The sequence below is a fragment of the Ammodytes marinus genome (genome assembly GCF_949987685.1).
Source record: "Ammodytes marinus genome assembly, chromosome: 11".
In the NCBI taxonomy this organism is placed as follows: Eukaryota; Metazoa; Chordata; class Actinopteri; order Uranoscopiformes; family Ammodytidae; genus Ammodytes; species Ammodytes marinus.
The window spans coordinates 13,401,174-13,414,060 of record NC_137215.1 but is presented as its reverse complement, the minus strand read 5'-3'; the positions used below and the strand labels follow the sequence as shown (position 1 = coordinate 13,414,060).

At 40.0% G+C, this 12,887-nt stretch overlaps 1 protein-coding gene across 1 annotated transcript in view; it reads left to right on the top strand.

Annotated features, from left to right (window-relative positions):
* Positions 1–12,887, top strand: part of kcnq5a (potassium voltage-gated channel, KQT-like subfamily, member 5a) — a gene marked incomplete at both ends in the record, with an annotated part of 73,188 nt that overhangs the window by 42,861 nt on the left and 17,440 nt on the right. Inside the window, 6 exons of the mRNA XM_080036587.1 lie at positions 6,243–6,333; positions 8,673–8,799; positions 9,518–9,693; positions 10,047–10,172; positions 11,119–11,229; positions 11,458–11,553. Of these exons, the coding sequence (XP_079892713.1) occupies positions 6,243–6,333; positions 8,673–8,799; positions 9,518–9,693; positions 10,047–10,172; positions 11,119–11,229; positions 11,458–11,553 (727 nt within the window). The remainder of the gene's footprint in view (positions 1–6,242; positions 6,334–8,672; positions 8,800–9,517; positions 9,694–10,046; positions 10,173–11,118; positions 11,230–11,457; positions 11,554–12,887) is intronic.

Sequence of the window (12,887 nt, the reverse complement as noted above, 5' to 3'; positions counted from 1 at the left end):
CCTCACATCTGGTTGAAGGCTTTGTGTTATTATCACAGGTACACCCTCTGAAAGTATCCTTAAGCGAGACAGTGGATTCCATAAACCTCTGCCCGACCCCGCTCCTCCAACTCTCTGAGGCGGTTGGAGAATGAGTAATATCAATGTTCAACTTTGCTATTTTTGATTGAAAAATAAAAACCTTTTAGAAAGTTGAGCGGAGAAACCTGGCCTTGTGCAGCGCCGTGTCCTTGGCCCCGGCTCTGTTTGGTCAAGTAGTTGCTTAGAAATAAAAGCATATGTTTTATTGCTGCCATCATCAGGTAAGTTACTGCACTTGACTGGATAAACACAAGGATTAACTAATAGACCGCTGGCAAGGAGTCAGCCTGGCTGCGTCCCCCTTTCTTACTCCTTTCTCTCCCTCTCTCTTTTCTTTCCGCTTGCTTTTTAAGTTTGTCCTCTCTTTATCTCCCACTGTGTGCTTTCAGTCAAACCTCCTCCTTGCGTCCTGTAAGTCTGACTGTCCATAATCATGTAGAGCAGGTATCGATTGAGAATGAAAACATGAACAATACAAAGATGATTTGAGATCTGAAGAGGGATGGAAAAGAAAGAAGAGACTGCCTGTGCTCAGCTTGTCCACTCTCTTTCTTCATCATTGTCTTATTTTAATTTGATGTTGTACCGATCTACCTTTCCCAGTAGGAGAAATTATGCTATTTTTAGCTACACGCTCAATCTTTATCTTCCAATCAATGGCAGCCTCTGCGTGTCCTTCTGCCTTGTCCAGGAGAACTCACTCCTATGTAGCATTCCGTCATTTGGATTCGCAGGATTCAGAATTTTCCTACTCTTTGCCACTGTGGAAGTCTCTTCTACTTTCTTCATTTTTCTGTCCTCCATTGTTTCTTTTGTTGTGTTGCCTTGACATTAGGAGGAATTTCCTTGTGCGCTGCCCTCGCTGACTCTCTAGCTTTCTCTTTTTCTCTTTCAATCCTTCACTCTCTGTTTCCGTTCCCTCCCTCCATCTTGATTGAAAGGGTATGCATGGTTGGCACAGAAAGAAAGAAGGAAATAGATAATGATACCAGACCGTATTGTGTGGAAAACCCTGACCTCTCACGTACCAAATCTGTCACACACACACACACACACACACACACACACACACACACACACGCACGCACGCACGCTCACACACAAACACGCACACTTCATACAGTATGTACACATACAGGAAAATGTGCCCCCTTCAATGGGGACTTACACATTCTCCTTAAAGCCTGTTAGCGTATTTTGAATCTTCTTCCACTTACATGTGTCCTCTTGGAATGCGATTTAGTACCCACAGAAATATTAAATATTTTATAGCAAATATCTCGTTTTCCAAGTTGTGTGCATGGTGTGTACTCAGCTGCACATGCACATTTTCATTCATTTACTTCTTTATTTATTATAAATATGAATCGGCACAGGACTCTTTATGTACCTGCATATTTGCCAGAATGCTCAAATCATTTTTTTTGTTCAGTTTCTGTTCCAGGGTACTCTTTCCACTAATTTGTGGCAAATGTTGCATTAGAAGTGTGATCATACCGCACAGACTGTTGCATACAACGTTTTGAGTGCATACTCTATTTCCTGTGAAGAAACCATTTCAAGTGACGTCTTAAATTTGAGTGCAATACTAATGGATGTATCTTCTTATCCACTACTGCAATTAACATAAGTTGCACAGAGATATGACTCAATTAAAATAGCACTATTCAAACTGTCAATGGTAGAAAACAATGTAAAAAACATGATGAAAATATTGCTTTAATGTTTGTTTCGTGTATAACTTAGTTAAAGATAAAGTTACAGTCCCCCTTAATGTTCCATGCAGATCTGATGCTTTCGTCAGTCGCCACTTTGTCAGTTGTGATTTATTTACACACAACATTCTACTTTTAATGATACGTCAAGCTCTCCACCTCAGCCAAGCATGGTATTTGTATTATATTTCTACTTCTATTTTTACAAAATGCCCACATATTTGAAGCAATTTGTGAATAAAACTGAAAAAAAACATTTGGTTAAGCCCGATAAGGGACACCATTCAAATTGTAAACTGTAAACTTTTATTTTTCACTTTGTCATGCACTAGATGTACTAGTCGTACGTATCTCCATTATGTTTACATTGTCAAGACATCATGCTCATAATTAAACTGCCTTGTGAGCAAATCTGCTGAGACCTGATTACACACTCACCTCCCCTCTTCTCCTCTTGGCTTTTCAAGCGTCTTTTTCTGCTCGTGCAGGAGTAGTCCAGGTTTTTGGCTGTATATGGTTTTGTCAGTGGTGACTCGGGTCATTCATCAGTTTAAAGAGGTAGTTTGTCACTAAAGTGGGCACTCTCTCCCACACCTGCCTCTTGTCCCGGCTCCTCTGAGGACGTCAAACACCAACTCTGCCAGATGTTGGTTTTGACATGGTGTTGACAGAGTGGAGCAACGCTAATTAATATACGAAGAATTAACTGATATTTTAGAATGAAGCCAATCATCTGAATTGAGTGAACTCACATCCTCATTTTCCCAATAGTGTGACAGCTGTCATAGTCTGATTTGTGCTTTGATTTACATAATCCATCACAAGTTATAGGGATGTTAATTAATGGAGTAATTTGATATTTTGTTGAATTTAGTTAGATGAGAAAAAAAATCAGAACCATCATGTGAGTTGGATCTTGAGCCAGGAGCAGATAAGCTTAACTTAGATATACAAAGGATGGAAAAAGGTAGAAACATCAACTATCTCTACAAACTTCCAGGCATCTCTGAATCGTACAAAGTGTTGTCTGTCCAGTGGAGAAATAGTGATGCAGTGCAATACCAAAATGTTTTTTTCCTGTGGTGCCAAAATTGTCAAACCACTGGTGTTTATGTGGCTGTTAATATTCCTTTGGTCACGTTGTTAATAGTCCCCATGTGTTTATCAAGATAGAAGTGCATTAATGCATCTTGTGCGATCCCTTTAAATAAGGAGGAGCATAAATAGTGCTTTGTTTCTAAGACTGGTCTTTGTTTTTTCCAGTCTGCTGCTGTTTACAGTGCTGATACAGGTTAGCGGTTTTGCCTCGTGATGTACTGTAACCAGTGTTCCACCTAATGCTACCTAAACTGTCAAATGTTGCTTCAGGACATATCTTTCCGCACCATGATTGTAAAACATTCCTCACGTTTCACCTATTTGTTGTAGTTGGGAGTATTATGCAGTTGCCATATGCCACTTCTGATTGGTGAGCGTGACTATCACACAAGGAGAAAGTCAGGCATTTGTAAAACCATTGACGTGAGTTAAAAGCTTTGGTCCTTTGCAGTTTTTGCTTATCTCATTGTTTCGACCGCAGATTCTATTTGAAAACCATGACTCATTCAGCTCTGACCGCTGCACAGGCCTACTGTAGCATATTATAACAATGTTATTGGCAAATGTATGTCTTTCATAAAATGTTTGCGATTCTATCAATGTGTACTTGTCCAGAGGCTGTGTGGCAAATATGATAAATGGACAACAACCTTGCCTGAAAATCCATACAGAAGACACACACGTGTCATAACAAACATGGGCAAATAGACGTCGATATCAGCAATTCATTTCTTCCAGCGACTGATCACACGGTTAAATCACCTAGGGACTCATCAGTGCAACAGCTTATATCGATCACAGTGCACTAACTGAATCATTTCATCATCAATTGATTGACAGGACGAGGTCGCCTTCAGATGGAAAACACACCGTGTGCCTGAGTGCATAAATTGATATTGATGAAATGCTGAATGCCTGAAGGACTGATTTAAAGTGTAAAAATATGCCAATCTTATCAACGTAAATGGAAATGGGCCAGAGTGCAAATTATATTCACTCAGTTATACTTGTAGTAAGTGTAATTTTGAATGTGGCGTAGGACTGGCTGTAGGCTGTGTAAGTACAATCAATAATAATGCTACCATCGGTGTATGAGTGTGTGTATGAATGGGTGAATGTGGTAAGATATGTAAAGCGCTTTGGGGCTGAGAAAATCGGCTAGAAAAGCGCTATATAAGTCAAGTCCATTTACCATTTACCATAATGCAGAAGCAATTCTGTCTCTCATATGATGGAATGATCTTATGCAAGGCTGAATGGACACAAACAAACATATACATAAAAAATGGCCTTTTTCTTTATGTGTTTTCAAGATAAAATGCACAAACAAACCAATTGAGCTTGACAGTTAATTTTTTACTGTGACAAAAAAAAAAGGCGATGGACCAAATGATCTCAACCCATGTCCATTAACTTGTTTGGTCTGGTGATTTAGACCTATAAGAGCAAATCTAAAAGTTATTCAAATGTGGGTAGTAAGTTCCCAGTCAGAAGGCTCAGTGGTTACACACACACACAAACTACACCTCCACAACTGGCTGCTGGTTGTAAATCTGCTTTCCCTTACGGTCTGTGTGTGTGACAGTAAAGAGCTATTAAGAGAAGGAGCCGGTATCTGATGCAGATGTGGGCTGGATGTTTGGAACCATCAGTCCTCCTCTGCTGTAACTCAGCCGCAGGTACATCCACTATTCACACACACAGGCACACACACCTCCCTTATCATATTCCTCGTGGATCCCATGGAAAATAAATGGCGACATCAATCATGCAGGAGAGCCAGGAGAAAGAAAAAGACAAAGTGTGGCCGAAAGGAGTGCAGCACAAGAGAGAGACAGAGAGAGAGAGAGAGAGAGAGAGAGAGAGAGAGAGAGAGAGAGAGAGAAAGGCGAACTAAAGCAAAGTGAAGTAGAGGGAAAAACAAAGAGCATAAAATATTATAAAAGAAAGTAAGACATAGAGGGGAATGAGGCTGGAATGTATAACCTTCAGAGAAAATGAGACGAGAACACAGTAAATATCACAAAGACAGATGGCAGCTGTATAAAAAAAAAGTCTGGGGCTGCTAACCAGTGCATATGTTGCCTGGAAGCTGCCTTGTGAATTGTAAATTTGTATTTGCTGATGAACCAACTTTCCGTATGATTTACAAGGGACCGAGTGGTTTCCTTGAGGGCAGCAGATGAGGGGTATTTCGAGTCAGTCAGACAACGACAAGGGCTCTGATTGGTCTCGCCATAATGAAGACTGAAGCAATAGTATTTTGTGTTTTACTGTAATGAGAAATGATGTTTAATGGATATTGTATCTCTATCACAGCTCCTTACCACCACTTTGGTCCTGACAGGAGCCTCAATATTCCGTAAATTATTCCAGCATCACGCTCTTCTACTGCAATGATTGTTGGTGACGCATTTGTCAGAATGGTGTTTCAGTCTGTAATATGTAGTTCATTAAAACTTGAATTTTGAAACACATCTTTTCTCACTTACCTCCATGGGTGTCTTGCAATGACAGTTTGGGTCCGGGATTTGAAATATCAGCTCAGCTCTGGTATTTCTTCATCCTACAGTGTTAGTACATTTAATAATGTCAGCAGTCTCATAGAAAGAAAGCAAACCTGTATGTTTTGATAGATACTACTAGATTCAAACTTCATGCCAGCAGTGGCTGGAGTTATGTTACCAAATGAGTTGCTATTTTGGTTGTTGGTCCTTGAACTAGACACTGAAGCTGTAACTGAGCCTCAGCTGCTGAGGGTATAATAGATTTTTCTTTGGAGGAAATCTTTTTGTCAAATGGCTGCTGCAATTTAAAAGTATGGTACAGTTCAAAAACATGGTAACAATAAGCAATCGCCTACAACAATGCCAACAAAGAAATTTGCTGATCATTTTGAACATATACAATTTTCTCTCTTTAGCTGTAAGTGAATAGCTTGATATGGGCATGCACACACACACACACACACACACACACAGCCTGCAGCGTCAGCTTATTCCACTTTATTATGTCTAATATGTGAATCAGCTGAATAAACACAGTAATAACATAAAGCTAAATGCACCTTTTAACAGTGTTTAGCCCGGTCCTTATTATTCAGGGAAAGTTTTGCACCTGCTTGATGTAGCATGGCACATGACGGATAATCACATCATTCTGTAGCTTGCAGATGTTCACACAGGTGCTGATGTGTGTATAACCCGAGCTGGTCAGTTAAACCCTTTTACTGTTTACAATTGAATTATGATGCAAAGCTGATTTGTGTGTGTGTGTGTGTGTGTGTGTGTGTGTGTGTGTGTGTGTGTGTATGTGTGTGTGTGTGTTTGTGTATTTTGCCTCCCCCAGGTTCATTCTTGTGTTTGGATGTCTGGTTCTCTCTGTGTATTCCACCATCCCTGCTCACCAAGAATTCTCCTCACACTGCCTGCTCATCCTGGTAGGAGACAAACACACACACACACACACACACACACACACACACACACACACACACACACACACAGGCGTGTTCAATCAGCATGTTTTACAGAGATAAATCTTACATAATTCATATAGTTCTACTCTGATGAATTATGAGTATGTGTGTGCTTATTTGTTTCTGAGTGATGCTCCTGTCTGAAATGCTGATTCTCCGCACTATAATGAATTGTAACGTTTGGTGTCTGGCTACTCACGATCAAAATCATACTCCTGCAGTTTAATTTAAGGGAACAGCCTATGCCTCAGAATGGATAAAGCAGAAAATAATCAATCAAAGCAGATAGTGAAAAAACAACAATCTGGCACAAATGAAACTGCAAACAGGACTTGGAACGAGCAACAATAGGTGAAGTAGTTAATACATTATTCCCAATGTCCGCACTTCTAGACGGTTTTGTTTTCATTCGGCCACATTTGGAAATTTCAGGAAAATCATTTAGTTTATGCTGCTCTGAGCAATGAACAATTACATTAAAAAAAGTCAACAACAACGTCTGTTTTCAAAGGCAGTGTCCAAATGACTATGCATAATCCACAGGACACATAGTGACCCAAGGACTATTTATTTCATGGAGCAAGTACAAGTACTTTGTTACTCTACTTAAGTACATTTTTCATGTGTCTGTACTTAACTTAGAGTAGATTTATTTTCTGGTACTTAAGGCTTTTACTCCACTAAATCTTACAGCAAGTATCTGTACTTTCTACTCCACTACATTTCTTAACAAATGTGTGTTACTCGTTACCCCCCATGTGTAGACCGCAAGCCCATCATATGTGTTTTTCACTCGTGCATCTCAGCGCTTTGTTACATTGTTTCTAAAAAGTGCTAATTATCCAAGCGAACCTGAATGCACCCTGAATCGACGCTGCAGTCACGCACAGCTTTTAGTTCTGCAACTTCCCCCGCCACGACAGAGGATGCCGTCCGAGAACGAGCGGTGTCATGGGTGAATATGACTCAGACAGTGATGAGGACAGTAGCAAAACACAATGAAAGAAAGCACAGCCCCCAGAGTCAGAGCCAGCTCAGTCCACAGACCAGGGAAAGCAGCAGGCAGTGATATGGTAAGGCTGGTGATGAGAAGGTGTATTTTAGCTGTATCAGACAAGGTAGCTAACAGAGTCAATGACACATTACTATGAGTTCACTGTAGTTTGTTTGATTACCTCAGAGGCTAACCAGAAGTCAGATTTTTCCTGGGTTCAATAAACAAAAACTACTGCATGATAAATGTTGGCAGTGGCACTGTGATTCTTAACCGGCTGTACTGTCTGTGATATTTGCATGCTGGACTGACTCCTTCAGCTCCGCTGTCACAAAGAACAACACAGGAGAACATTCCTTCCCTTCTCTATTAGACTGTAGGCCTACAACAGTTCACCTGTGTGTGACAGGTTAACTGTTACAGATACATATAGTATATAGTACATATTACATAGGCTACTATATTACATATAATATAGGCCTACAATACTATCATAATAATATGAAAATATGGATGTGGTTACTGTATACATAACCTAATGTTATGTTATCTGTTAAAGTCCATTTCCATATTTTAATTTTTTTGTTTTGTTCTTTGTATTCTTTATATAGGGGGAGCAGAGAGCTGAGGAGGACAGCATGAGCCATGCAGAGCAGATAATAGTAACATAACTTTTTAGCTGAATAAGTACTGTTGTTAGTATAAGATATCAATCAAATCAGGGAAAAAACACAGTAGAATCTCTGCCATCTTTTTGGAGCTCTAATGATGATGAAAAAAAACTCAAAAAGAAAAGCATTCATGTCTTTACTATCACATAAAATAATATCCAACATTACTGTGAAATGAAAGGAAAGAATTGTGGCTTGTGGGTTACCCTTGCCCACAACAGACACCTAGAACTGTCATAGCTGGAAATGCAACAAGTCTAACTAAGTAATATACAGATGGCTCTGTTCCACTGATGTATCAGAGGAAGTGACGGTCTGTGAGCCTGCAGGCCTGAGGAGAAAATGATGAACAGTTATTACACATGTTTTTATTTACACATGTGCTTTTACAGCCAGGACGTTACAAGATGTTTACCATTAAAACAAAGACTTATTAGTGACATAAAATTACAGTCAAAAATATGTACAGTAATTACTTGCAGTGTTAGTAGTTTATTTCACTTAAGTCACAGTACAGTAAGTGAGCCACAGCAAGGAACAAACTATAATAACGACTGTCTTTATTGCTTGTGGCTCTGCATTACTTTTGCATTTCAAGATTTACGTTTGTGTGTGTCTGTGCGTGTGTCATGTAGGAGTTTGTGATGATTGTAGTGTTCGGTCTGGAGTACATCATCAGGATATGGAGCGCTGGCTGCTGCTGCCGCTACAGAGGCTGGCAGGGACGCCTCCGCTTCGCCAGAAAACCATTCTGTGTCATAGGTAGGTGTGTGTGTGTGTGTGTGTGTGTGTGTGTGTGTGTGTGTGTGTGTGTGTGTGTGTGTGTGTGTGTGTGTGTGTGTGTGTGTGTGATGAAAATTCTTCAAGCCTTATCCTCAAAACAACACAAAAACAAACATGTGTCATCAGCTTATTACGTCTGCCCATATTACATTCTTATCTCCAGGTTCAGATTAAAAATGATGAAAACTACAGACGTTCCTGCAAAAATAATGATTTGTAATTGATATTAACAATGTTATACTGTTAATTGTTCAGTACACTGTAACCAGCTTGTGCTTCATCATACAGTGTACATTTGAGAGCTTATTCAAGGGTAATGACCAATATAGAAAAGGGATATTTTTCAAACCTCCTAATCAATGTAATTGATGTTAAAAGAGCATGAAAACAACTTTTTTTAGAGGATAGAGGTTCTCCCGCCCTTTCATTTTGCTCCAGCAGGGAGGGAGATGGTCTCCTGGGAAATTCAAGACAAAAAAAGGGTGTTTTTTGTTATATTGTTGTAGACAGAATGACAGAGGGAGACTATTAGAGATAGAAAAGCAAACACACAGCTTGATGGTGAATCGATAGTTGTTTAAAGGTGATGGATGGACAAGTGGAGGGATCTAGAAAAGTAGATGAGTCAAGCACAGCTCCTGTGGCTAATACTGTGCATCCCGTGACCTTTCATTATTTTTTTTCATTCATATCCCAGATATCATCGTACTCATTGCCTCGGTTGCCGTGGTTTCAGCCGGTAGCCAGGGTAACATCTTCGCCACCTCTGCGCTGCGTAGCCTGCGCTTCCTTCAGATCCTGCGCATGGTGCGTATGGACCGCAGGGGTGGCACCTGGAAGCTGCTGGGATCTGTAGTTTATGCACATAGTAAGGTAGGAGGTCATGAACTGTTTCTCCTTCCAAACTTTCATTTGTGTGTATCAGAGATTTATAAGTCAGTTAGTCCTGTTGTGTTACTGCACTCCAGTTAATAGCAATGATCTTTTTAAGTAAAGAGTGTAAACTGCATTGTTCCACATTTTTCCTTGGATTTCTTTCTGTTAATCCAGATTATTTTAGTAGCAGAAAAATTTTTCATATTAAAATAATTTATCCCCAAAAGATGTCAATCAAATTTGGCAGCATGCGGCGTGTGTGAGATTGATCTTTTAAACTCTGTGCTTGATTGTACAGTATGTTTTATGACATAAAATGATTTTTAAGTGCGTGTGTGTGTGTGTTGTAGGAGCTGGTGACCGCCTGGTATATTGGGTTCCTGGTGCTAATCTTCTCCTCCTTCTTGGTCTATCTGGTGGAGAAAGAATTCAACAAGGAGTTTGCCACCTACGCTGACGCTCTGTGGTGGGGCACGGTGAGAAAACACACACACACAAACAAACAAACAAACAAACAAACACACACACACACACACACACACACACTGAACAAACTGTTTGGGGGAATAAAAGAAAAACTGTTGCGCAGTGTTCTCAGTGATACCATTTTACCATCATTCAGCCAAGAAACTAGAGTTATGCTGCTTTTATCGGACAACAGTGATTCATGTTCATTTACAGTTTCTGTGTGAACTTAATGACACCTTCAACACAAAAGACTAACAGCACAGACCTTAAAAAGTCACACTTGGCTGGCTGTGCTGCACTGTTTCCTCCTACATCAAGAAAAATCCATTATACTTAGAAACGTGGAAACACGAGGACAAGAAATGAAGCTCAATCAATAGATTCCGTTTGCTCTGTGATGCCTGGTGTGGCTTTCGGGAACGACACTCAAGACACACTGTGTTCCCACGTTCTGTGACCTTGGAGCTGGTAGATACTAAAAGCTTTTCTATCAGTCTTTTTGGAAAAAGGTGACATTTGTCTGCATAAACTTTAAAGATGTATGAGTCAAAATAAAAAAAATGGCAAAGAGAAAAGTGAGCCACCTACACTGGGCACTGATATTTTGAAAGTACAGTCCAGCATTCATGTAGCTCTGCAATATGCACAGTTTCTATGTATTGATCATATTTGTCCTTTACATTTGTGAATCTTTTATTCAGTCTTTTTATGTTATTTAAAAAAATTCACGGGGACACCAAACTATATTGATATGAATATGTGGCTAGTGTGTGAACTTGAAAAATGAAGGACACAAATGATAAGCTAAATAGGTCCTGCATGTGGACAAATAGCATTTTCGACTGAATATCAAGTATTATCAAGATCAACCTTCTAATTTGTACTGCTCACCACAGAGTAAACCACAGATTTCAGATTTGTTTAGCTGAGTTATGTTGACCTCTGACCCTTCAGATCACCCTGACAACCATTGGCTACGGTGACAAGACTCCGCAGACGTGGACGGGGCGGTTATTATCAGCTGGTTTTGCTCTGCTGGGGATCTCCTTCTTTGCCCTGCCAGCTGTGAGAAACACACACGCACGCACACACACACACACACACACACACACACACACACACACACACACACACACACACACACACACACACACACACACACACACACACACACACACACACACTATAACAGTGTATAGCACATTATAACACTGTGACTGGTTACGGTTATTAAGACTTGTTTTGGGGAAATTTTTTCAAGTTCAAAATGTGTGTGTGTGGTTGTGTGTGAAGGGAATCCTAGGCTCCGGATTTGCATTGAAAGTGCAAGAACAGCATCGGCAGAAGCACTTTGAGAAAAGGAGGAACCCAGCTGCCAGCCTCATCCAGGTAAGGACACACACTCGTGCAAAAGAAAAAACATATTTCACTTCCACCGTTTTTGTTTGGCAGCAGCTGAGGACCTGTGCGGTTACAGAAAACTTTCTCTCCTTTTATGTCCAACTTTTGATGTATTTGTGTGCGCTTCACGTCTGTTTGTGTCGTCTCCAGGCATCTCTTTCACTGTGTGTCTGAGTAAAAACAAGTGTGTGTGTGTCCACCCTTTACCCTTTGAGGAGTGTGTTGGGACTGTGTTGAAGTGTGTGTGTGTGTGTGTGTGTGTATATTTGGTATAGTGAAGGTGTTTTATTACGCATTTCATAGCAGTGTGTGTGTGCGTGCGTGTGTGTGTGTGTGTGTGTGTGTGTGTGTGTGTCTCTCTGTGGTCTGTCAGAGTGTGTGGCTGATGATGACTAACGCTGTATGAGGCATGCTGTCGTCTCTCGGGTCCAACAGCAACACACACTGCTGGGATTTATGAGCCGTTTCCATGGCGATTGTCCCCTGGGCAGACGCTCCCCCGAACCGTCAGTCATTATAATAGACAAGACCAGCTGCATTACGTTCTAATGAACAAGAAATATCTGCAGTGGAGTGTGTGTGTGTGTATCCACAAGTGTGCAATTCTACGTGTGTATTTCTCTATACCGTGTGTATGAGTGTCTGTGTCTCCTTCTTTCTACTTCTTTTAACTGTTGAACTAACATGACCTACTTTTTGGATTTTTCCGTCAAATAATGTGTGTTTTTTGACAAACTAAAATCCTAATTTGTAAAGTCTGAGCCGTATCATTTTCAATTTGCTAATCAGTTTACTCAGTAATGATATTATAGTACAACTAACATTAATATTGAAACATTGGGATGGTGTACCAGCTGTTAGTCACGGCTATGGCAAATACTTCTTGTGGCAAATCAATCAGCATAAAAGCCCCAAAGTTTGCAGTGAACCCAGTTTTCAAAACTACGTATTTGGAAGTGAAAATAACCATTTACTGTCTGCTGTAGAAGATAACATCTGTGATTTTTCAAGGGATTTCACTCAAAAAGGTATTTACATACAGTATGTAATTGAATTGATTAATTCACTGTCTCGCATATATTTTCCCACATAGGCAAATCAATTAGTAAATCACATGGATGGACGTGCAGCTAATAAAGTAACTGATGGTATATTTTGCAGCCACATATGTGGTATTTATCTGATACACCCTGTTTATGTTGTTATGCACATGGTGTTTCTTCATATAGAAATTATTTAAATAAATGAAGAATCCTAGTAAAACTTCACAAATTGTGTTACCATTCATCTTGCTACAATCTCTCAGATATTTTGTCATCTGT